Raw genomic sequence first — 26,089 nt, 5'->3', positions numbered from 1 at the left:
CTTTGACGAACTACTAAAATAGTGATTTTTGTCAGACAGCATAGGCAGCCGCTCTATGGAGATGAGATGATGACTTGGAATGAAATAATAAAGTTATCAAATACAACAAACACAATATTTTATCAAGGTAGGCCTTCAGTAACATGAATAACTGATGGTTAATAAGTGATAACCAGTCACTACCATCAGGGACTTTTTAAAATGGTTTTATTCTGTGTTACAGCATTCAACCCACATAATGCATAGTGCGTTTAATGTAAAAAAAATAATAATACCGAAACTTACCTCAAAAAACACAAGTCACTTCGCACCAACAGATTAGTTTAATGACAGACTGTCCTCTATATTTAGTCCTTCCTGAATAGCTTCATATAATGTAGCTTCCTTCCTGAATGTAATTCTTCCTGACTAACTCTTTCTGTTTGGGTTTAACTCCTGGAAGCCTGTCAAAACCATGAGGAAAGACACTGAAATAGCAATGAATTACCCCTGCCTGCATGCCCTTCCTCTTCCTCTTGCTTTGTTTCAGTTTTGTTAGAGACCCTTTATGGTTGACACACAGATCCAACCAGAACATTAGGCCTATTCCCACTGGGCACTGACGTCTGTTCAACGTCTAGTTTTTACATTTGGTTGAACTGTCAACTAATGTGAATTCAACGTCAAATCAACTAAAATATTCACCATGTCATTGGATTAAGGTAAAAGGTTGGGTGAAAAAAAGACAATTCCCTTACGCTGATGACGTTTTGCAAATCCAATCAGTTTTCCATGTTGATTCAACGCCATCATATTGAACGTTTTAGTTGAAATGATGTAGAACCCATGTTGATTCAACCTGTTTCTGGTTAATGGGTTCCTTCAGCTTTACATTTCAATTTGAGTCATTTAGCAGACGCTCTTATCCAGAGCAACTTACAGGAGCAATTAGGGTTAAGTGCCTTGCTTAAGGGCACATCGACGGATTTTTCACCTATTCGGCTTCGAACCAGCGACCTTTCGGTTACTGGCCCAGCACTCCTAACCGTTAGGCTACCTGCCATATTTTTTATCTTCCTGATGGTTTCTTGTGAGATGCAGAGCACCAAGAGCCAACCTCTAGCAGGAGAGCAGGATTGATACTGGCCAGTGGCACGCAGGCTCGCAGGCCACAGGCACCTGTCAGCAGGCTAATGAAGTGCCTTGCATGTGTGTGTGGGTGTATACACACTACAGTATGTCCGTTTGTGTAAGCGTCTGGCTGTGGGCGTGTGTGTGTGTGCAGCTGTGCGTACATTGGCCTATACTGTATGCGTTGCGGAGTGTTTTTGAGCATCTGCTTGTGTGTGTACAAAACATTATGAACACCTTCCTAATATTGAGTTGCACCCCCTTTTGTCCTCAGAACAGCCTCAATTCGTCAGGGTGTGGACTCTACAAGGTGCCGAAAGCGTTCCACAGGGATGTTGACACCAATGCTTACCACAGTTGGCTGGATGTCCTTTGGGTGGTGGGCCAGTCTTGATACCCATGGAAACCCTGTTTACATTTACATTTAAGTCATTTAGCAGACGCTCTTATCCAGAGCGACTTACAAATATATGCATTCACCATATGATATCCAGTGGAACAACCACTTTACAATAGTGCATCTAAATCTTTTAAGGGGGGGGGGGGGGGTGTTAGAAGGATTACTATATCCTATCCCAGGTATTCCTTAAAGAGGTGGGGTTTCAGGTGTCTCCGGAAGGTGGTGATTGACTCCGCTGTCCTGGCGTCGTGAGGGAGCTTGTTCCACCATTGGGGTGCCAGAGCAGCGAACAGTTTTGACTGGGCTGAGCGGGAACTGTGCTTCCTCAGAGGTAGGGAGGCGAGCAGGCCAGAGGTGGATGAACGCAGTGCCCTTGTTTGGGTGTAGGGTCTGATCAGAGCCTGAAGGTACGGAGGTGCCGTTCCCCTCACAGCTCCGTAGGCAAGCACCATGGTCTTGTAGCGGATGCGAGCTTCAACTGGAAGCCAGTGGAGAGAGCGGAGGAGCGGGGTGACATGAGAGAACTTGGGAAGGTTGAACACCAGACGGGCTGCGGCGTTCTGGATGAGTTGTAGGGGTGAATGGCACAGGCAGGGAGCCCAGCCAACAGCGAGTTGCAGTAATCCAGACGGGAGATGACAAGTGCCTGGATTAGGACCTGTGCCGCTTCCTGTGTGAGGCAGGGTCGTACTCTGCGAATGTTGTAGAGTATGAACCTACAGGATCGGGTCACTGCCTTGATGTTAGTAGAGAACGACAGGGTGTTGTCCAGGGTCACGCCAAGGTTCTTAGCACTCTGGGAGGAGGACACAATGGAGTTGTCAACCGTGATGGCGAGATCATGGAACGGGCAGTCCTTCCCCGGGAGGAAGAGCAGCTCCGTCTTGCCGAGGTTCAGCTTGAGGTGGTGATCCATCATCCACACTGATATGTCTGCCAGACATGCAGAGATGCGATTCGCCACCTGGTTATCAGAAGGGGGAAAGGAGAAGATTAATTGTGTGTCGTCTGCATAGCAATGATGATAGGAGAGACCATGTGAGGATATGACAGAGCCAAGTGACTTGGTGTATAGCGAGAATAGGAGAGGGCCTAGAACAGAGCCCTGGGGGACACCAGTAGTGAGAGCACGTGGTGCGGAGACAGATTCTCGCCACGCCACCTGGTAGGAGCGACCTGTCAGGTAGGACGCAATCCAAGCGTGGGCCGCGCTGGAGATGCCTGTTCAAAGGCACCTCAATCTTTTGTCTTGCCCAGTCACCCTCTGAATGGTACACATGCATAATCCTTGTCTAAATTGTCTCAACTCTTAAAAATCCTTCTTTAACCTGTCTCCTCCCCTTCATCTACACTGATTTGAAGTGGATTTAACAGTGACATCAATAAAGGATCATAGCTTTCACCTGGATTCACCTGGTCAGTCTATGTCATGGAAAGAGCAGTTGTTCAGTCTGTGTCTGTGGAGCTGTGTCTGTGGAGCTGTGTCTGTGGAGCTGTGTCTTTGGAGCTGTGTCTGTGGAGCTGTGTCTGTGGAGCTGTGTCTGTGGAGCTGTGTCTGTGGAGCTGTGTCTGTGGAGCTGTGTCTGTGGAGCTGTGTCTGTGGAGCGGTGTCTGTGGAGCGGTGTCTGTGGAGCGGTGTCTGTGGAGCGGTGTCTGTGGAGCGGTGTCTGTGGAGCTGTGTCTGTGGAGCTGTGTCTGTGGAGCTGTGTCTGTGGAGCTGTGTCTGTGGAGCTGTGTCTGGCTGTTGAGAGCAGGGTGGGTGGCTAATGAACGACCTGTCAGAGGTAATGAGGGCCGGAGGGCTGGACACCTCACGCACCATCTCATCTCCCCACCACACCACTGATTCACTGCCTACGCTCCTTCACTATCCTGCTCTCCTTCACTATCCTGCTCTCCTTCACTATCCTGCTCTCCTTCACTATCCTGCGCTCCTTCACTATCCTGCTCTCCTTCACTACCCTGCGCTTCTTCACTATCCTGCGCTTCTTCACTATCCTGCTCTCCTTCACTATCCTGCTCTCCTTCACTATCCTGCTCTCCTTCACTATCCTGCTCTCCTTCACTATCCTGCTCTCCTTCACTATCCTGCTCTCCTTCACTATCCTGCTCTCCTTCACTATCCTGCTCTCCTTCACTATCCTGCTCTCCTTCACTATCCTGCTCTCCTTCACTATCCTGCTCTCCTTCACTATCCTGCGCTCCTTCACTATCCTGCTCTCCTTCACTATCCTGCTCTCCTTCACTATCCTGCTCTCCTTCACTATCCTGCTCTCCTTCACTACCCTGCTCTCCTTCACTATCCTGCTCTCCTTCACTACCCTGCTCTCCTTCACTATCCTGCTCTCCTTCACTATCCTGCTCTCCTTCACTATCCTGCTCTCCTTCACTATCCTGCTCTCCTTCACTATCCTGCTCTCCTTCACTACCCTGCTCTCCTTCACTATCCTGCTCTCCTTCACTATCCTGCTCTCCTTCACTATCCTGCTCTCCTTCACTACCCTGCTCTCCTTCACTATCCTGCTCTCCTTCACTACCCTGCTCTCCTTCACTATCCTGCTCTCCTTCACTATCCTGCTCTCCTTCACTATCCTGCTCTCCTTCACTACCCTGCTCTCCTTCACTATCCTGCTCTCCTTCACTATCCTGCTCTCCTTCACTACCCTGCTCTCCTTCACTACCCTGCTCTCCTTCACTATCCTGCTCTCCTTCACTATCCTGCTCTCCTTCACTATCCTGCGCTCCTTCACTATCCTGCTCTCCTTCACTATCCTGCTCTCCTTCACTATCCTGCTCTCCTTCACTACCCTGCTCTCCTTCACTATCCTGCTCTCCTTCTCCATGCCGGAAATGCTGTCTGTAATTAGTCAAATACATGTATCAGAGTTTCAAAGTGAAGAATAGAAGTGGCTCAGGTATTACATGTAACGTTGACTCTATTATTAACTCAGACTCTCTGGAAATGTTGTACTGTACTCCTTGCCCTTTGCTCTTCAACTTTTCAGCGTCCTCAGCACTTGGACTCTGTTACCTAGTGTACCTTTAGCACTCCTGTTTCCCTCATTTTTACATCATGAAGTCTCTCCCTGATGGATCTCACTGTGTTATGTTTGAAAAGTAAAGTCATCCAACCATTAAGTCCCCTATGGTGTCTCCTTTCAGCCCCCCCTGTCTGTGGTGAACCTGGAATGTAAATATGGGCAAGGTGTTTTTCACTGAGCTGGCTGGGCAACTCTCCTGACTAAGCAGTGTAGATCATACCTGGATGCAATGGTATTATCCACACATGAGTCATGACATGGTGTGTTTACAACTGTCAGCTGTCTGGAACTTTGCCAGCAGGGTAGAGTTTGTTCAAGCATTAGTTGTATGGCAGAAAACCTTTGTGTGTCGCCTATGGAACAAGTGAAATAACAGACCTGGTGCTTTCTAGACCTACTAGAAACAGCCTTGAGCCTAATGGAATCGGGTACTCAAGCAACATCATGCCTTGGTGATTCCCCGATTCTGTTGAAGCTAAATGACCACATCATCTGTGTTTTAGATTCATAAAAACAACATTTGTAGCAGTTGAATTGTTTTGGGTTTAGGGGGATGCCACACTTGACTTGTTGTCTTTCCAGCAGTGTGCTTCTCCTGACCTCCCTTGTTTAACCTCATTTCGGTCTTTAGTTGACCTTTGACCTATGCTTCCTCACCTAACCCGTCACTGAAAATCTATTCTGAACAGAAAAAGAGCCGGGATGAGACCTGTGGCGAGGGCAGCGGAGTAGAGATCCTGGAGAACAAGCCATATGATGACGGCCCAGGGGGAATCGGCCAGTACACCCACAAGGTTTACCACATCGGCATGCACATCCCCAGCTGGTTCCGCTCCATCCTGCCCAAGGCAGCACTCCGGGTGGAGGAGGAGTCCTGGAACGCCTATCCCTACACCCGCACAAGGTGTGAGACTACTGCCACCTACAGGAGTACCACCCTTACACCCCCACGCACACAGGCGTACCACCCTTACACCCCACACAGAGAAGTACTACCCTTATACCCCTATACAGTCAGGGAGCCTCCCCCACTTCCACAGGAAAAGCTTAACATGTTGAGACAGCAACCCCTTCAGTACAGTATGATGAGACTGTTTCCCCTAAGCTTATACTCAACGTCAAACCTTATCCACAATGGAGTGATTGTTTATCCAATCTGTCCCTTCAGGAAAATACTGTTACTAAGAGCCAAATAAAGAGCCAAGAAAATCTTCCAGAGCAGTTGTCAGAACACTGCTGAGCGTGCCAACCAAGACATGGACAGTCTTCAGGTCAGCAGCTCTGCTAGCCAGCCTGTCATTAAGAGTTGATGACCCCCCCAGTCTTAGTGTCTGTCTGTCTGGTGCCTGGGCAGAGCCGCAGGTGTGAGGCTGCTGAAATGAGAAGCGCCCCTTGAAAACACTGTCAAGGTATTGATAGACTGGAGCCATCTGCTGACACATTTATCAAAGCAGTGACAGCTCTGCTGTAGACGACTGAGAGATGGGCAGGGCTAGCACCTCTACACCACGCCTGGAGCCAGAAACTGGGAGAGGGAGCGCGGGTGAGAAAGATCGAGAGTGACAGACAGAGACAAAGACAAGCAGTAGCTAACTCTTGCCATGTAGACATATTTTGAGCCTGCCCATCATTTAACAAAGAACCCACTCAATAACAGAGACATCAAGATGTTTCCACCAGTCATTTCCCTGTGAGTATATAGTGTGTCCAGGTCAACATACTGTGGTTATTTATTACAGTGACCTCTAAGCTTGCTTTCTCCTCCAGGTACACCTGTCCCTTTGTTGAGAAATTCTCCATTGACATTGAGACATACTACAAGCCAGACACAGGGAACCAGCCAGACGTCTTCAACATGTCCCCAGTCGAGAAGAGGCTAAGGACTCTGGGTAAGAACCTGTGGTGCCAGTCTGGGAGAAATAGTGGGAGATTAGAAGGACACTATAGCCTCAGACCATGGTGTCCAAATTGACAGCACTGTTAGATGAAGATTATTCTTCACAATGGACAACTTGCAAAATGACAGACCTATGTAATTGGTCTCGTTTTAAATAGTCATGATTAGTATTGAGGGCTTCCTGACGCATGACCTCCACAAGGGTTAGAGGGAAGCTCCTGGGCTCACACAGCAGCCAGTAGAGTAGAGTCCCACTGGTGGCCGTTTGCTACCACTGCAGCTGTTTTCCTGTTGTTGGCGGCAACAGAGAGGCTGTCACGCTGCTCAGATGCTCATGGTTTGAGGGCATGCAGTGACCCAATTTACACAATTCATTGCCAGTGTTCCTGAGATGTCATGAATGACATTTTTACCCTGGTTCATCCTCAGCTGTGGACCGAAAAGAGAAAAGGTTTGTCCTAGAAATACCAAATCCAGTGTGTACTATTAAGTGTCCTAGATTTAATTAACGTGTCAAAATAACTTGGTTGTTAAACAATTTTGTTTCGACCAACAGCCATAAACGACTGGCTATGTAGGAAAATGTGGACACCCCAACAACCCACCTGCTCATATGTACAATGTTATTTTTGACACGTGTTCACATTAGACTCTCTTGCAGACCCCATCGACATTGTCAAAGATCCCATCCCCCCACATGAGTACATGCAAGAGGAGGACCCTCGGATCTACAGGTCAGACAAGACCAAGAGAGGGCCTCTGCAGGAGGACTGGATCGAGGAGTACAACAACAACCCGGGGAAGACGCCCATCATGTGTGCTTACAAACTGTGCAAGGTGGAGTTCCGCTACTGGGGCATGCAGTCCAAGATCGAGCGCTTCATCCATGATGTAGGTGCGTATCAGATGCGATTAGGCGTTGAAAGAGTACTATGAACCATACCTTGATATATCCCTTCCTCGGTGCTGGCTATATGAGTGCTTGGTCCAAGAGAAGTAGTGTTTCCATACTACAGGCATGCTGCTGCTGACTAGTTTAGCTAGCAAACTTCAGCTGAAATCGTGTCAAGATGTTTGAGGTGGCGGCCAGGTGGGATACACTGATGTTTTCCAGTGCTGTCTGTCTAAAATAATCTCCCCTCCCTCAGGGCTGAGGAAGGTGATGGTGCGGGCCCACCGGCAGGCCTGGTGCTGGCAGGATGAGTGGTACGGCTTGACCATTGAGGACATCAGACAGCTGGAGCTTGAGACCCAGCTGGCCCTGGCTCAGAAGATGGCCCAGTTCAGCCAGGCAGAGGAGGCCACCGAGGCCAATGGAGCTGCTTCATCCCCAGACAAGAACCAGGAGGCCAAAGATACCATCAGCTCCTTAGAAACTGAGGAGGTGGTCAGTGCAGTGGGCGGGGGAGACACTCTCCAAACAAAACGAGCAGGGCTCACCAAGCAGTGGTCCACCTCCTCCAGATCCTCCCGCTCATCCAAGAGAGGAGGTGAGACGTTTGAGCCCAATTGTCTGTATCCGTGTGGAGATATTGAACTGTATAACAAGCAGGTGGTGTACAGACATCATGTGTTATTGAGTATGTATCTAGGTGCTGTATCTAAACTACCACTGTCCCTGCTTTATCCAGATTTTGTTTACCTGCCTGTTCAATATACAGTCTAAGGACAAACACCTCTCCTACAGAGAGTACAACCCCCATCCCCACCTTTAAACACCAGTCAGAATCCTGCCTGCCACCAGTCAGCCTCATTTCACCCCTTATTACCTAGGAACGGGAATTGCCAGGGACCTCACGATGTGATATTATCACGATACTTAGGTGCCGGGATGATATATATTGCTATTTGGTACTGTGATTTTATTGCGATTCAATTATCCAAACATATTGCTCACTATGTGTCTGCTGCAGAAGTACAAGAGAGAGCCATGAGAAAACAAGTTTTGATCAGTCATGGAAATAAAAGTGCTCAAAACAGATTGGCTCCCTATTTGAAAAGAAGATGGAGAACAGGCTATGAAGGAAAAATACTCCGTTTTGGTGCAGGTACAGCCAACTAGCGCAAAAATAATATTGTGTTTTTGTCAATATGTTACGCTATATCGTCAAAGATAATATCCCGATATGTAACTGTATATCATTTTTTCCCCCCATCACTATTATTATCCCCCTCTACTGCGCTCTCCTGGGCTATTTATAGCAGCAGTATTGACATCACAGGCTAGAGGAGGCTGACTCTCTTCACACTGACCCTCCGCTCCACCTCTGCTGCTCCCCTCTCTGGGCTGACAGGCACAGCTGCGCTCCCTAGCCCATGAGCATCCAGCATGGGCCAGCCAGGCTTTCAAAGAGACATTTCTGTGTGCTAATTGACTGTCGGTGTGTCTGTGTTATGTTGGACTCCACTCTTCACTCCCCCTCCTGACCACTGAGCAATTGATCTGTGATTAAGTCAAGCATAACAGAGACTGTGTGTGTGTGTGTGTGTGTGTGTGTGTGTGTGTGTGTGTGTGTGTGTGTGTGTGTGTGTGTGTGTGTGTGTGTGTGTGTGTGCGCGCACACGCGTGTGCATCAGTGGGAATATGATGCAGTTGGGTCTTAAAATAACAGCGGTACGGTTTGTTCCCCTCTGTTTCAGCGAGCCCATCACGGCACAGCCTCTCTGAATGGAGGATGCAGAGCATAGCACGAGACTCCGACGACAGCTCAGAAGAGGAGTTCTTTGATGCTCACGGTAAAACCACCATTTTGATGTAGTCCTCTTAGAGTCCTAGAGTAGGTTACAGTAGACACTAGTAGTGTGTTCCATTCCCGTAACCCTACTGTTGCTTCCTCCTTTGACTCTGCATGCGTCTCTTCAACACAGATCAGTTCTTAAGCTACCCAGATACCCAGCATGCTTTTGGCCTGCGGTTGAAATAGGTGGGTGTAGCTCGCCACTTCTGTTCATCTGCTGGGTGAGCCCAGGAGAGGACTCACCCCGGGTTTTGGCTTGTCCTGAAGAAGTGCTGAAATCATCACCCTCTACCTTCACCTGTTCCCCACTGACAAAACTATCTCACCCTGCCTTCCTACACACACACAACACACACCTTTACGCCCTCGCTATTGCACTTATCAGACAGTTCGTAAAGACTAAGTCTGTACTTCGTAAAGCTCATCACCTCCCCACATCCACCACACATTGCCTGTTGAGAGTCAATCATCCCATCATGTCAATCCACAAAATGATGTTCTATTACCTGTACGTGTATGTGTGGAAGCATGATTAACTTAGATTTGTTTATATGACATAATAAAGTAAGAAGTAATGAAATAAGAATAATAAAGCAATGCATGATTCCTTTGTATCTATTTATTTAGATGATACTGATGCTATGTGGATTAAATCTGTATCAACTGTTGAAATGGTCATGAGATGTCATGAAGTAACTGCATTGTAAATGTGCATTTAGCTGCATGTTCAAATATATATAGCTGTATGCTTTTGGTGTTTGTGCCATTATTTATGTTCACAATGAGATGGTAGCTGTTTCTGGTGAATATAAATGATTGTTTCATCCCTGGATTCATCTGTTTTTCCTCTAACTATCATAGCGTGGTATGTATACACCATTATGCACACCCCAGTAGGTGGCTATCGGGAGTCTTCAACTTTTCATTGGCCACCTGATTAGTTATTTTAAATCAATTAAAATGTGGAAACTAAATGCTGAAACATAATCAAATAATACTTCACTGTAACTATTTTATTACACAAGCAACCCTACTCAGTCTCTTCATGAGTTAATCCCTTGATAATGAACTCTGAAAACATTGCCATAATGAGCAAAGATTTCTAGAGCAGCAGTTTGGTGGGGGTTGTAATGTAATAGGACAGTAAGTACTGACATTGGTTCCATGGAGTCTTTTCCTCATTACAGTTTCCTTGTGAGTAGTACAGTGGCATATCATAAGAGCTGAGAACACCCATGCCTTGTCTCTGTATGAGCCGTTCATTAAGATTACCGTGATCAGATGGTGACACGATTTTATAGAGAGTACAAGGATGACAACAGCATACATACAGGCATATGTAATATGCATACATATGTCTAATTAAATGAACAGAATCAAGTCTGATAGTAGGCATATAGCTGTAACATTCCGTCATCGTAGTGCCACAGTACTTACACTGTATCCATTCATGACCATTGCATGTCAGATCATGGAATGATTAAACCAATGTGACACATGAATGCTACTGCTCTGTAGCATCGTTTGAATAAATTCACACTGAAAAGTGTTTGAGCGTACTCCGATAAATGCTCCTGCTCATGTAGCAGCTTTTACACTGCTCAGCTTCTTTACCTGGACTGAGCTTCTCCCTGATCTGTGCAACTGAGGACCAGCAAAACATTGTTTTGGAGGTTTGAGTGGTGACCTTTTGATAAAGCGGATGTGCATAGGCTACAGGTTGTGTAATGTGATTTCACTGAAAGATCCCAGTGGCTTGGGGATTTGATTGAGGAGGCTATGCTATTCCAAAACCACTATGGTTTCTAAAGGAACATACAATTCAGGGTAGTAATTACTTTATCAGTATTAATATTTATCTACAATGATTGGCCACAATATCCTATGGTAGAGATCAGGGTGTACTGTATGTTTATCTCTATCTGTACTCAGCCAGTAAACGGAAGCCCCTTTCACATTTGTGAACATATAAATGTCTAAAACGTTCAGTGTTCCTTGTCACAGAATGTTTGAGAATGATCTGTGACTGGTCATCTGGGCCCAGTTTTTCAAATGTTATCTGGATTTCGCCTCTAGGGAAGGATTAAATGCATAGAAATATAATGAAAAGAACGGATGAATCATTGACTTGAATGGGCACCCCCCCCCATTCTATTCATTCTATTTCTATGCATTTAATCCTATCTGATAGGCAAAATCCAGATGGATAACTTTTGAAAAACAGGGCCCTAAATATCAGTGGTGTAAAGTACTTAAGTAAAAATACTTTAAAGTACTACGTTTTTTGGGGTATCTGTACTTTACTATTTATATTTTTGACAACTTTTACTTAACTACATTCCTAAAGAAAATATTGTACTTTTTACTCCATACATTTTCCCTGACAACCCAAAGTAGTCGTTACATTTTGAATGCTTAGCAAGACAGGAACATTGTGAAATTCACGCACTTACCAGGAGAACACGTGGTCATCCCTACTGCCTGCCTATGTTCTGGCGGACTCACAAACACAAATGCATCTTTTGTAAATAATGTCTGAGTGTTGGAGTGTGCCCCTGGCTATCCATACATTTTTTTAAACAAGAAAATGGTGCAGTCAGCTTTGCTTTCTATAAGGAATTTGAATTATTTATACTTTTAGTTTTGATACTTAAGTATATTTTAGCAATTATATTTACTTTTGATACTTAAGTTTATTTGAAACCAAACACTTTTAAACTTTTACTCAAGTAGTACTTGGTGCCTTCCCCTCGTACTTGAGTAACTTTCTATTAAGGTATCTTTACTTTTACTCAAGTATAAAAATGGGGTACTTTTTCCACCACTGCTGAATATATTGTAGATGGGATAAAATGGCACATTGACTTAACAGGTGTTATACTTGGTAATATGGACACCTGGTAAAACAAATCCTGTCCCTTCTCCCCACAGAGGACTTGTCAGATGATGAACAGATTTTCCCCAAGGAGATTGCCAAGTGGAACTCCAATGACCTCATGGACAAGATTGAGGCGGCTGATGCAGAAGACATTCCTGGTATGGAGACAAACGCTGTGTGTTGTATTATGGGAGATAGGCGAGACAGAGGAGATGGAGTTCGTGTCAGTGTCTTTTTTTACCGACAGTGTTATATTACTCTGATTCTCGACGTTAAAGTGTGTCTGTGGATGTTTCTGCAGGAGAGCTGTACAAGGATATGGCAGGGGACTATGAGAGGGCAGCCAGCGAGGAGAGACTAGATGAGGTAGGTACTTGAGAGGGTGAAGGGCTTTTCATCTGAACCTTGGTATACCAACAACACCATGACAGCCAGACCCAAAATCCGTAACATGTTACATACAGTTGAAGTCGGAAGTTTACATACATCTTAGCCAAATACATTTAAACTCAGTTTTTCACAATTCCTGCCATTTAATCCTAGTAAAAATTCCCTGTCTTAGGTCAGTTAGGAACACCACTGAATGATTTTCTTTCATCACATTCCCAGTGGGTCAGAAGTTTACATACACTCAATTAGTATTTGGTAGCATTGCCTTTAAATTGTTTAATTTGGGTTAATCATTTCAGGTAGCCTTCCACAAGCTTCCCACAATAAGTTGGGTGAATTTTGGCCTATTCCTCCTGACAGAGCTGGTGTAACTGAGTCAGGTTTGTAGGCCTCCTTGCTCTCACACACTTTTCAGTTCTGCCCACAAATTTTCTATAGGATTGAGTTCAGGGCTTTGTGATGGCCACTCCAATACCTTGACTTTGTTGTCCTTAAGCCATTTTGCCACAACTTTGGAAGTATGCTTGGGCTCATTGTCCATTTGAAGACCAATTTGCGACCAAGCTTTAACTTCCTGACTGATGTCTTGAGATGTTGCTTCAATATATCCACCTAATTGTCCTCCTCATGATGCCATCTATTTTAAGACGTGCACCAGTCCCTCCTGCAGCAAAGCACCCCCACAACATGATGCTGCCACCCCCATGCTTCACGGTTGGGATGGTGTTCTTCACTTGCAAGCCTCCCCCTTTTTCCTCCAAACATGACGATGGTCATTATGGCCAAACAGTTCTATTTTTGTTTCATCAGATCAGAGGACATTTCTCCAAAAAGTACGATCTTTGTTCCCATGTGCAGTTGCAAACCGTAATCTGTCTTTTTTATGGCCGTTTTGGAGCAAAGGCTTCTTCCTTGCTGAGCGGCCTTTCAGGTTATGTCGATAAAGGACTCATTTTACTGTGGCTATAGATACTTTTGGACCTGTTTCCTCCAGCATCTTCACAAGGTCCTTTGCTGTTGTTCTGGGATTGATTTGCACTTTTCGCACCAAAGTACGTTCATCTCTAGGAGACAGAAGGTGTCTCCTTCCTGAGCGGTATGACGGCTGCGTGGTCCCATGGTGTTTATACTTGCGTACTATTGTTTGTACAGATGAACGTGGTACCTTCAGGCGTTTGGAAATTGCTCCCAAGGATGAACCAGACTTGTGGAGGTCTACACATTTTTTTCTGGGGTCTTGGATGATTTCTTTTGATTTTCCCATGATGTCAAACAAAGAGGTACTGAGTTTGAAGGTAGGCCTTGAAATACATCCACAGGTACACCTCCAATTGACTCAAATTATGTAAATTAGCCTATCAGAAGCTTCTAAAGCTATGACATCATTTTCTGGAATTTTCAAAGCTGTTTAAAGGCATAGTCAACTTAGTGTATGCAAACTTCTGACCCACTGGAATTGTGATACAGTGAATTATAAGTGAAATAATCTGTCTGTAAACAATTATTGGAAAAATGACTTGTGTCATGCACAAAGTAGATGTCCTAACCGACTTGCCAAAATGATAGTTTGTTAACAAGAAATGTGTGGAGTGGTTGAAAAATGAGTTTGAATTACTGCAACCTAAGTGTATGTAAACTTCCGACTTCAACTGTAGATGCGGTCTGGCTGAGATCATATTCAGACAAAATATCAACATTAAACATGCAGGAGGTATAAGCTAAAAGGAAACTTAAATCCCAGTCACCCAGCCACTAAAGCGCTCAAGCCTAACAGTAGGTGTTGAAGTGAATATTCTGTGTAGGGCTTTAGTGGTGGCAGTCAGAGAGAGGTCCACTCCTTCAGCCTCTCTGTCCTCTTGTGTTCAGATGCGTGGCTCTGTTAGCAGGCAAGCCTATAGCTCTACCATTCCCACCATCACCGTAACCAAGCACCAGTCAGTAAGTAAACATCCTGTCCCATTGCATTATGGGCCAGAGTAGATCCACAGACACCCTAACAGACCCAGTACTAACCGCCCTGCTCCTGTCTTTGCCCTAGCCCACCCCCTCTACTCCTCAAACCCCCTATCCCTTATGAAATATCCTCTGAACTGTAGCCGTGCCGTGAAGTGTACTGTGTACAGCCTCCGTGAAAAATGTGAGTTTTTGAACACACAAAAACTTCACATTCACGTTTTCCCTTTTTATGTGAGTGTGGATTTGTATTTGTATACAAATGTGTCTTTGCCCTTGGTTTTTCTTGTTGTTGTAGTGGTTGGCTAAAGTTGGAAGCGTTTGCAGTGTGACCAGCTGGGGTGTAGGTTGGTCAGCGTCTCTTTATGATGCTCTGAGTGTGAAGAGGAAAGCTGGACAGGCATGCTGTTGCTGGATAGGGTGTAGTTATCACAAACTGTATACGCTTCCTGAGTTTCATATCTGAAGGAAGTGGAAGTGCACACTGAACACACAATGAGATGTTTCGCTATATACTGAAGAGGTGTGTGCAACCACAAAGCCTTGTTATTGTCTCAGTGTGGTTTTTGTGAGTAAGTCAAGAAGCATGTTGTCAGTGGTCATGATACTTTAGCAGCCAAGCCAGAAGCATGGTTCTATGGGTGAATGGCTTCATTTCCCTTGAGTTTAACAGATCTCTCTAATGTCCCTCATCCTGCCTTTTCTCTTTACCTCCCATTCACTCCATCCATTCCCCCTCCTTTCCTCCCCCATAATAGGACCTGTCCTCCCAGCAATGTCTGCAGCCTTCTAAGATTCATGTGCTGATCCTGGTGTTACATGGGGGCAACATCCTGGACACGGGCGGAGGGGACCAGACCAGTAAGCAAGGCGACATCAACACTATCAGCACGGCCTTTGACGCAGTGATGCGCGTGCACTATCCCACTGCGCTGGGCCGCATCGCCATCCGTCTGGTTCCCTGTCCCGCCATCTGCGCTGAGGCCTTCTCCCTGGTGACCAAGTGAGGGACACACACACACTACACAACCGTAGATATTGTGTACACAACCTACTACTATTACTAACCTTCCCCTGTGTGTATATCCCTGGCTTCAGTCTCAGCCCATACAGTTATGATGAGAGCTGTCTGTCTAGCAGTCAGGACCACATCCCCCTGGCTGCCCTGCCTCTCCTGGCCACCTCCGCCCCCCAGTACCAGGAGGCTGTGGCCACCGTCATCATGAGAGCCAACCAGGTGTACAATGACTTCATCAAGTCCCTGAACGGGGCAACCTTCTCTGGCCAGGTGAGGAGCTGCTACTGGCCTGTCAGCCTCTCCGTTATTACGGGCCTGTCAGCCTCTCCGTCACTACGGGCCTGTCAGCCTCTCCGTCGATACGGGCCTGTCAGCCTCTCCGTCGATACGGGCCTGTCAGCCTCTCCGTCGATACGGGCCTGTCAGCCTCTCCGTCGATACGGGCCTGTCAGCCTCTCCGTCGATACGGGCCTGTCAGCCTCTCCGTCGATACGGGCCTGTCAGCCTCTCCGTCGATACGGGCCTGTCAGCCTCTCCGTCGATACGGGCCTGTCAGCCTCTCCGTCGATACGGGCCTGTCAGCCTCTCCGTCTATTACGGGCCTGTCAGCCTCTCCGTCGATACGGGCCTGTCAGCCTCTCCGTTGCTACGGGCCTGTCAGCCTCTCCGTCGACTACGGGCCTGTCAGCCTCTCCGTCGATACGGGCCTGTCAGCCTCTCCGTCGATACGGGCCTGTCAGCCTCTCCGTCGACACGGGCCTGTCAGCCTCTCCGTCGACACGGGCCTGTCAGCCTCTCCGTTACTACGGGCCTGTCAGCCTCTCCGTTACTACGGGCCTGTCAGCCTCTCCGTTACTACGGGCCTGTCAGCCTCTCCGTTACTACGGGCCTGTCAGCCTCTCCGTCGACACGGGCCTGTCAGCCTCTCCGTCGACACGGGCCTGTCAGCCTCTCCGTCGACACGGGCCTGTCAGCCTCTCCGTCGACACGGGCCTGTCAGCCTCTCCGTCGACACGGGCCTGTCAGCCTCTCCGTCGACACGGGCCTGTCAGCCTCTCCGTCGACACGGGCCTGTCAGCCTCTCGTCGACACGGGCCTGTCAGCCTCTCCGTCGACACGGGCCTGTCAGCCTCTCCGTTACTACGGGCCTGTCAGCCTCTCCGTCGACACGGGCCTGTCAGCTTCTCCGTCGACACGGGCCTGTCAGCCTCTCCGTCGATACGGGCCTGTCAGCCTCTCCGTCGATACGGGCCTGTCAGCCTCTCCGTCGATACGGGCCTGTCAGCCTCTCCGTCGATACGGGCCTGTCAGCCTCTCCGTCGATACGGGCCTGTCAGCCTCTCCGTCGATACGGGCCTGTCAGCCTCTCCGTCGATACGGGCCTGTCAGCCTCTCCGTCGATACGGGCCTGTCAGCCTCTCCGTCGATACGGGCCTGTCAGCCTCTCCGTTATTACGGGCCTGTCAGCCTCTCCGTCGATACGGGCCTGTCAGCCTCTCCGTTACTACGGGCCTGTCAGCCTCTCCGTCGATACGGGCCTGTCAGCCTCTCCGTCGATACGGGCCTGTCAGCCTCTCCGTCGACACGGGCCTGTCAGCCTCTCCGTTACTACGGGCCTGTCAGCCTCTCCGTTAATACGGGCCTGTCAGCCTCTCCGTTACTACGGGCCTGTCAGCCTCTCCGTTACTACGGGCCTGTCAGCCTCTCCGTCGACAAGGGCCTGTCAGCCTCTCCGTCGACACGGGCCTGTCAGCCTCTCCGTCGACACGGGCCTGTCAGCCTCTCCGTCGACACGGGCCTGTCAGCCTCTCCGTCGACACGGGCCTGTCAGCCTCTCCGTCGACACGGGCCTGTCAGCCTCTCCGTCGACACGGGCCTGTCAGCCTCTCCGTCGACACGGGCCTGTCAGCCTCTCGTCGACACGGGCCTGTCAGCCTCTCCGTCGACACGGGCCTGTCAGCCTCTCCGTCGACACGGGCCTGTCAGCTTCTCCGTCGACACGGGCCTGTCAGCCTCTCCGTCGACACGGGCCTGTCAGCCTCTCCGTCGACACGGGCCTGGCCTGCTCTTTATTTGGAGCTCTAAAATGGCAAGAGCATGTTTCCAAGAGGAGATTTCTTCTGAAAAACCTCATTTGGATTTGAATCCTTTCAACACCAAATGAATTATGTGGGTGTTTTCGGTTTCTGAATTATGTGGGTGTTTTCTGTTTCTTTTAAGTAAGAAAAATGACACTAGCATTCAATATTTGTCGCAAGTTGAATTTAGTATACATTTTTCGAACAAATTGTCAGATGCTCACATCATTTGACAGATTATTTTTACTTGTGTGCGCCTGCAAATGTGTGTTTGATTATGTGGTTATTACAGCTGATTATTTTAAAAGGGGTTGGAAGCCTTTATCTGCATCCTGTTTGATATCTAATGACCTGATCTGTTTTAGTAAATTGACCTGTGACCTCTGTGTAGGTGTGCCTGATTGGGGACTGTGTGGGAGGGATCCTGGGGTTTGACGCATTGTGCAGCAGCAACCAAACTATTGGTGACAGCCAGAACAGCAGCCGCAGGGGCAGTGTAATCAGCGTACAGGTAAGACCTAAACCTCGAAGCTTATTTACTCTCTCTGTTCCTAAGCTTTACATCGTTACCCATACTCCAAATCACAGACACTCACTCACCTAGTAGCTCGAAATAAAAGTTACAACACTCTACTATTTCACCACCACATTTCTCTGCTGAGAAGGACACTTATCCAGCTCCCAACCTAGATCTGGTGCCGTTTGCATGTCAGTCAAGTTCAGCATACATTCCCCAACATCTGCCCCCCCATCCCTCCCTGCAGGATCAGGACCTCCTCTCCCCAGGCATCATCATAAACAGTGGGCACGGCTCTGCCTCTCCCACCCTGGAGGGCAGCCGCCACCTGAGCCTCAGCAACGTCGACATCCCCCGCTCAGGAGGACCAGACGACTCCAAGAGACAGCAGCCGCGCAAAAGGAGCGACTCCTCCACATACGAGCTGGACACCATCAAACACCACCAGGCCTTCCTGACCAGGTGTGACAGGATCTATATTACTACAGTTACATTCCATCATTGATGTAGCTGATGGATAATAGTTACTGTCACTGTACTGAGAAGGGTATGGCTATGCATGTGATATTGTTGAGTCATGGGTTGCTGTAATCTTTTACCTACATTGATCTCTGTCTTACACATTCACATGTATACACAGAACACAGTATGTGCTTCCCTCCTTCTGACTCTGGCTGTTTGTCTATTGTTGTCCCCTCAGCCTCCACTCCAGTGTCCTGCAGACCGACCCGTGCTCCCGCAGGTCCAGCAGCAGCACCTTCCAGGATGCAGGCTGTCTGGGGAAGTTTGACTTTGAGGTGGCAGACTTCTTCCTCTTCGGCTCTCCTCTGGGCCTTGTCCTCGCCCTGAGGAAGACTGTCATTCCTGTGCTGGATGGTAATCCCACCTAAACAGAGGGGGAAATGAATAAAGTGCTTTAAAAATGTGTTATTTTAATATGTGAACATTTTTGTTCTATGAATCAGGTAGTGAGAACCAAGGAGGTACTGTGGGGTCTTATCTCCTTGAAACCCCCTTCTCCTTCTTTTATGCCTGTCAACACCTGTCTCCCCTTAGTGGCCCAGCTGCGCCCAGCTTGCCAGCAGGTCTACAACCTGTTCCATCCAGCCGACCCCTCGGCCTCGCGCCTGGAGCCCCTCCTGGAGAAGAAGTTCCACCTCCTGCCCCCCTTCAATGTTCCCCGCTACACACGCTTCCCCCTGGGGGACGGCAACTCCGCTCTACTGGGTGAGCACACTGGAATGAGAGCTGGAAGAGTTCACTCAGACACACACACTCACACACACGCCAGTACCTGTATGAGCATATGTCTGTTGTGGAAATGTATGCAAACAAAAAATGTACTCATTTGTTACATTCATTGGTTATATAGCCCTTGTTTTGCTTAACCATTGGGGACACTGTGTGATGTAGCAGAGTGTGTAGAAACTGACGTGATGGATTATGTTGTTTGTTTTCTGACTTCTTTCCCACACGTGCAGGGAATGTCTCCGATACCTATTGCCAGTGGTCTGTTGATTGCTATAGAGCGAGACACCGAAAATAGCTTCAAGTTGAGAAAAATGAAGAACAAAAATGGTCGAACTCTATGCAGTGCATTCAGAAAGTATTCAGACCCCTTCCCTTTTACGTTACATTTTTATTCTAAAATGGTGAGAAGGGCCTTGGTCAGGGAGGTGACCAAGAACCCAAGAGCTCTAGATTTCCTCTGTGGAGATGAGAGTACCTTCCAGAAGGACAACCATCTCTGCAACACTCCACCAATCAGGCCTTTATGGTAGAGTGGCCACTCCTCAGTTAAAGGCACACAAAACCCCGATTGGAGTTTTCCAAAAGGCACCTAAAGGGGTCTCAGACCATGAGAAACAAGATTCTCTGGTCTGATAAAACCAAGATTGAACTCTTTGGCCTGAATACCAAGCGTTAACGTCTGGAGGAAACCTGGCACCATCCCCACTGTGATGCATGGTGGTGACAGCATCATGCTGTGGGGATGTTTTTCAGCGGCAGGGACTGGGAGACTAGTCTGGGTCGAGGGAACGATGAACAGAGTAAAGTACAGAGAGAGAGAACCTGCTCCAAAGCGCTCAGGACCTTAGACTGGGGTGAAGGTTCACCTTCCAACAGGACAACAACCCTAAGCACACAGCCAAGACAACGCAGGAGTGGCTTTGGGACAAGTCTCTGCATGTCCTTTAGTGGCCCAGCCAGAGCCCAGACTTGAACCCGATCGAACATCTCTGGAGAGACCTGAAAATAGCTGTGCAGCGACGCTCACCATCCAACCTGACAGAGCTTGAAAGGAACTGCAGAGAAGAATGGGAGAAACTCCCAAAATACAATTTTATTTGTTACATGCGCCGAATACAACAGGTGAAATGCTTACTTACAAGCCCTTAACCAACAATGCAGTTTTAAGAAAATACAAAAATAAATAAAAATAAACAAAGTAAGAGATAAGAAATAATTAAAGAGTAGCAGTAAAATAACAATAGCAGGGCTATATACAGGGGGTACCGGTACAGAGTCAATGTGCGGGGGCACCGGTGTCGAGGTAATTGAGGTAATATGTACATGTAGGTGGAGTTATTAAAGTGATTATGCATAGATAATAACAGAGAGTAGCAGCAGTATTCCCGGGGGGAGGCACAATGCAAATAGTCTGGGTAGCCATTTGATTAGCTGTTCAGGAGTCTTATAGTCAAATCTTTTCAGTCTCCTGAGGGAGAATAGGTTTTGTCGTGTCCTCTTCAATACTGTCTTGGTGTGCTTGAACCATGTTAGTTTGTTGGTGATGTGTTCACCAATGAACTTGAAGCTCTCAACCTGCTCCACTACAGCCCCGTCGATGAGAATGGGGGCGTGCTCAGTCCTCCTTTTCCTGTAGTCCACAATCATCTCCTTTGTCTTGATAAAGCTGTGCAAAGCTTGTCTAATCACTGCCAAAGGTGCTTCAACAAAGTACAGAGTAAAGGGTCTGAATACTTATGTAAATGTGATATATCAGTATTTTATTTTTAATAAATTTGCAAAACTTTCAAAAAAACATTTATCATTATGGGGTATTGTGTGTAGAGTGATGAGGGGAAAAACCGATTTAATCAATTTTAGAATACGGCTGTAACGTAACAAAATGTGGAAAAACTCAAGGGATCTGAATACTTTCCAAATGCACTGTATACTGTATATGGCTTTGGTTAGAACCAACAGAGCCTGAATTAGAATCCAAGAACAGCATCATCCTGCTCCCCTTAGCTCTACTACAACCTGTTGTTGCCTTAGTTACTTCTACTGCAGTATTTCCTGTAGCTCTAAGGGCTTGACTCACAATTCCTGTTTCACATTTCTGTTCTTGTTATTGCTTCATGTTTTCTGTGTCTTCATTGTCTTCCTTTCCCCTCTCTCGACCTCCTACCCCCATCTCTGCAAAAACCTACCCCCTTACCCTGAAAACTCTGACCCCTACCCTCTGATCCCCCACCTCCCCCTTTAGTGGAGACAGTCCAGAGCAACCCTCAGCTCCTGCTCGATAGTGGGACCCCCCTCTCTTTCCGCTGTCAGGAATCTATCAGCGAGACCTGCATCCCTGTGCCCGTGCTAAACTGGCAGGAGGGCTCCCTCAAGGCCACACCTGCTGTTCTAGAGTGTGTGTAGCCTCTCCTCTTCACTTGCATCCCCCCGATGTCTCTCACTCTGTGTCGTACATGTCTTTTTGTGTTAGTTGCACCCTCTTTCCACACTGACTTTGTCTGTGTGTGTATGTTTTCACACCCTTACCAATACTGGTGCATTAGAATGCTTTGGGAATGTTACCCCAGTCAAGAGTTGGGGTCACATTACTGGCTGTTCCAGGTCAATCATGTCCTATATGAGCCCTCGTTCTGTAGGATTCAGTCCATTGCCTTTATTATAGCTCATTAGCATGGCCCTCAGAATCTCTAAACAATCAGGTGATTTTGCTCATCAAAATGCAATAGTCATTATTGTTGGCATTTTTATGATTTACAGAGACCGCAAGGGGTTCCACAGTGAATGAAACCTTGACCTGGAAGAGTCTGTCCTTGTTTTGCTGTGTTTTGCTATTGCCATAAATGATTTATGTCCTTTGTAATGGTATGTAAATAGCGTGCCACTTCCTGCACTCATTGTTGTGATGTGGTTTCTTTGCTGCTGCAGCATCTCCTCAACATCAAATACAAGAGTTGGGAATTGTGATTAAGGTGGTAGGCAAAGGTCTCCATATAAACCATAACACTGTGACTAGAGAACTGTCTTCTGGTAGATTTTGCCAAATCTGAGGCTTGGAAGCTAAACTGACTGTGTTGCTCAGATGTCTGCTTGAATCATGGAACCCTGCCCCTTGCATTGTAATTGTGTATCCTTGTGTTTTTCTGCTTGTGATGGTGGTGAATATAGTATCTCCTGACTTTTTTGTTACAACAACATGTTGATTAGCTTCACATACTAAATGAGACTGTTACCACTTTAGTAATACATGGTAATAATAATCCAGCTAATCATTTGACAGATATTAAAAACTTTGAGGCATAGTGCTGTGACAACCAATGGAGTAACATCTCACTTTTAACATGCTGTTGTATGAATCAGTCCACTATCTGATCACTCACTGATTGTCCAGGAAATCTGACGTTGGCACCTGCTTGTTTCTGATACCATGGTGCGGTCCATCACATTTCTTGGTTGCAACCCCCTCCTTCTCATCCTGTTCCCTCGCTGTTCATCCTCCTCTTGTCTTGTCTATGTCTAATGGGATCTCCTTGTTTCGACTCAATAGCGGATGTTGTTCAGTCTCATGGTGGTGTCTTCATGGACAGTTCGTACCCCTCCTCCCCCGTTACAGGCCCCCACTGCCGGGGCCTGCGCAGGGCCAGTGAGGTCAGCATTGCCAGCCAGGTTTCAGGAATGGCAGACAGTTACACTGCCACCAACATAGCCAACAGTAAGTGTTCTCATTACCACAAGTATCTCTCTCTCTCAACTCCTCTTTCAGTCAATCTCTTCTCTCTCCTTAGTTCGACCCCCTCTTTTCTTTTCTGTCCTGTTCTATCTTCCTCTTCCTACTCCACCGCACTCCTTCAATCTCCTCTTAACCTTTTCTCTCTCGCTCATTCTAACCGTCCTTACTCAGACTGCCCACATCACTCAGTGCACCGGATCCCGAGCGGCTCTGTAGGGACCCAGTTGTGCCTGCATTCACGGAATAACCACACAGTTACCTGCTAGCTAGCTCCAACACATTATGACAGCTGTGATGGATTGCACTGCTCTAAGCCCCTTCATCATAGAGGGAGCAAACAGTGGACGTTATCCATTGTTCAAATACAATGTGCTAGAAGATTATCACTCTACTACTAAAGAAACCAAAGCTCACCTCCTTTCACTGCGTGTCTGTCTTACTCTGACCCATTGTTTGAATATAAATGCAAAGGCTGCGTTCTGCATTTATTTAATGTTTGCCATGCATGTAGAGAGCCGTTTAGCTGAATCATTCCTGCATTGTTCGCTCCCTGTCGCACTGTCTGCCAAGGTGACCAAGCTTCTGTTGTGTTTGATGTAAAGATTTTCTCCCAAAGTAACGGATATGTCCTATATAAGGCCTAATAACACCTACAGAAGTATCACATGGCTTTCAAAACATTTACTAACAATGTACTCAGGAAGTTGCAATAGTGCATTGATGAGATCATTTCTAGTTCATGGTTATTGGAAGAAATGCCATGGGAAAAAAATGTCAGGAATACAACGAAACTGAGAGTGCACAATATGTTGTGAAAAAAAAGTATGAAAATGAGTTTTGTTGAATATATAATTATAACCTTCTTTTTTTCAGTTCATCTGAGGACCAATCGGAAACTCAATTGAATATTTTGTTTTGAAGACATTTTCAGGTTGTGAATGCAGCTGGTAGCAAAAGTACTTCACATGTATGTTTGTAAACTGGAATTAACTGCATTATACTGTATGACACCAATTTTCTTTGTCATTATCCATCAATAATTTTCACCTGGTTTCTTTCTTTTTGTTCTGTTTCCCATAGCACAACCATGCCAAACTAACCAAACCAAAAAACTCAGCCTTTTGTCCCAAATCGCCCTGACATCACAAACCAAATTCTCCCTGAGAAGCCCCCCTAAATCCCATAGAAAAGAAAGGACTGATCCAGTCCGAGGATCTACTGACACAGACAACGGGCCACAACCAGACCCAGAGGCAGACTCAGACGCTAACAGAGGTGTAAGCCCCTGTGGCTCTGGTCAGTTAGAGAGACATCTGTCAACTGGCCTGGATTATACCATATATGACCTGGTCTCCCTGGACTCCCAGGCTGAGGTGGATCAAGGTATTCTTCTAAGAGACTGGACCCTATCAACTCTGTACCAAAGCCAGGCTGAGGCTACTACTGACTCCTATCCTCCCCCTCTTTAAATCCTCATTTATTGTGCAAACAATCTCTTTTCAATCTCTTGTCTACCCTAGACTTCTCCCAGCTTGACTCACTCTCCCTCTCTGTTTCTATGATGAACTCTGCTCAGAAAGGACTGACCCCAACCCTCTTCCCTGGTGGAATATGTCTATTGTATACAATAGTCCCAAACAACTTTACACTTTAAAAGTGTAACATACCCATCATCCAAATGATATAGCGGGAAGGCTACTGGCCCAATTTGCCAGTCTCTGCCTCACAGTTAACACCATTGAACATAGGTGAGTTTATGAGCAGTCCACCACCAACAAAACAGAAGATATCTTTACAAAACCATCACACAATTTTACCACTGCCATGTGGTGGAGCCCTATGGACACTGTAACAGATACAGTTCAATAGAGTGAAACAATAACAAAATGTTATTTGATATTTTTGTCCCAGCCTGTTCTGGAGGCAAATATTAATTGATCAGTGACAGTCCCAGTGTGAATCCACTTGTTAACTTTTATTTGGTGTCTTTTTAATCCCATCTCCCCTTTTCTTCATGTTTCATATACTAATACAAATAACTACGCCGCTTTAACATTGACTCATGTTTCTTGTACTAACTTTAACAATATAAGTATTGCATAAACATTATCTTCCCTCCTATATTTGTTTCAAAGCTTTGTCAGCTGGGAGTAACACTCTTCAACTCCTGTCTTACTTCCCTTCTAGCTGAGGAACTGCTGTGGACTATCTGGGCTTTGATAGTGGTTTATGATTGAATGCAGTCTTCCTTCAAACGGTTAATGTTTTAACCTTTCCAGGGGTGTGTATTGGGATGTTTTTGCCCCTCTGCCCCCATGCCACCCCACCCTTACCCATGTACCCCCTCTCACCGTGCAGTCGCAGCCCGTTGGTGGGGAACCAAGCGTATGGACTTTGCCTTGTACTGCCCTGATGCCCTGACAGCCTTCCCCACGGTGGCACTACCGCACCTCTTCCATGCATCCTACTGGGAGTCCACTGATGTCGTGTCCTTCCTGCTGCGACAGGTAAGCTCACCCCCCAAACATCCATGGCCTGTGCTTCTCGCCCCCTTTACACTAGTGTAGGCATGGTGAGTAGGTATGGGGTCATCTATATGTTTCTTTTAGGTGATGAGGCATGAAAACTCCAGCATACTGGAGCTGGATGGTAAGGAGGTGTCAGAGTTCACTCCATCCAAACCTCGGGAGAAGTGGCTCAGGAAGAGAACCCACGTCAAGATCAGGGTACGGTCTGGTCCAATTAGAACAGTGTTGATCACAGATATTCATTCTATAGGCTAACACTGTAATTGTCTCAATCTATTCATGAGTCTGTGTCTTTGACAGAATGTGACAGCCAATCATCGTGTGAATGATGCAGTGTTCACAGAAGATGGGCAGCAGATCGTGACTGGCCGCTTCATGTACGGACCTCTGGACATGGTCACATTGACAGGGGAGAAGGTGGGCCCTCTCTCTCGCTCTCTCTCTCTCAGCAATCATTATTTTTATTTATCATTACAACAATGAAAACAGTATGTGTCTAACTTATAAAGGCCTATATACAAATATATCCCTAATCCCAAATATATGTACTAATCCCTCAATCC

At 46.9% G+C, this 26,089-nt stretch overlaps 1 protein-coding gene across 12 annotated transcripts in view; it reads left to right on the top strand.

Moving 5' to 3' along the window:
- Nucleotides 1-26,089, top strand: part of LOC106585272 (membrane-associated phosphatidylinositol transfer protein 2) — an 89,456-nt gene that overhangs the window by 60,513 nt on the left and 2,854 nt on the right. For 2 of the 12 annotated variants that reach the window (XM_014171314.2, XM_045706652.1), the window contains exons 3-22: nt 5,241-5,455; nt 6,319-6,440; nt 7,098-7,343; nt 7,597-7,938; nt 9,089-9,184; nt 12,118-12,222; nt 12,366-12,430; nt 14,321-14,392; nt 15,166-15,410; nt 15,506-15,695; nt 17,895-18,014; nt 18,268-18,482; nt 18,721-18,896; nt 19,077-19,247; nt 21,514-21,666; nt 22,816-22,980; nt 24,079-24,381; nt 25,357-25,505; nt 25,608-25,724; nt 25,827-25,943. In XM_014171314.2, the coding sequence (XP_014026789.1) occupies nt 5,241-5,455; nt 6,319-6,440; nt 7,098-7,343; nt 7,597-7,938; nt 9,089-9,184; nt 12,118-12,222; nt 12,366-12,430; nt 14,321-14,392; nt 15,166-15,410; nt 15,506-15,695; nt 17,895-18,014; nt 18,268-18,482; nt 18,721-18,896; nt 19,077-19,247; nt 21,514-21,666; nt 22,816-22,980; nt 24,079-24,381; nt 25,357-25,505; nt 25,608-25,724; nt 25,827-25,943 (3,384 nt within the window). Of the gene's footprint in view, nt 1-5,240; nt 5,456-5,499; nt 6,242-6,318; nt 6,441-7,097; nt 7,344-7,596; nt 7,939-9,088; nt 9,185-12,117; nt 12,223-12,365; nt 12,431-14,320; nt 14,393-15,165; nt 15,411-15,505; nt 15,696-17,894; nt 18,015-18,267; nt 18,483-18,720; nt 18,897-19,076; nt 19,248-21,513; nt 21,667-22,815; nt 22,981-24,078; nt 24,382-25,356; nt 25,506-25,607; nt 25,725-25,826; nt 25,944-26,089 lie in introns of those variants that run through there. The other 10 variants (XM_014171315.2, XM_014171319.2, XM_045706653.1 and 7 more) reach the window with 10 other exon arrangements.

The sequence above is a fragment of the Salmo salar genome, chromosome ssa24, assembly GCF_905237065.1.
Source record: "Salmo salar chromosome ssa24, Ssal_v3.1, whole genome shotgun sequence".
NCBI classification, from domain to species: Eukaryota; Metazoa; Chordata; class Actinopteri; order Salmoniformes; family Salmonidae; genus Salmo; species Salmo salar.
Note: the sequence above shows the minus strand (reverse complement) of the source record. Positions and strands in the feature narration are given on the sequence as shown.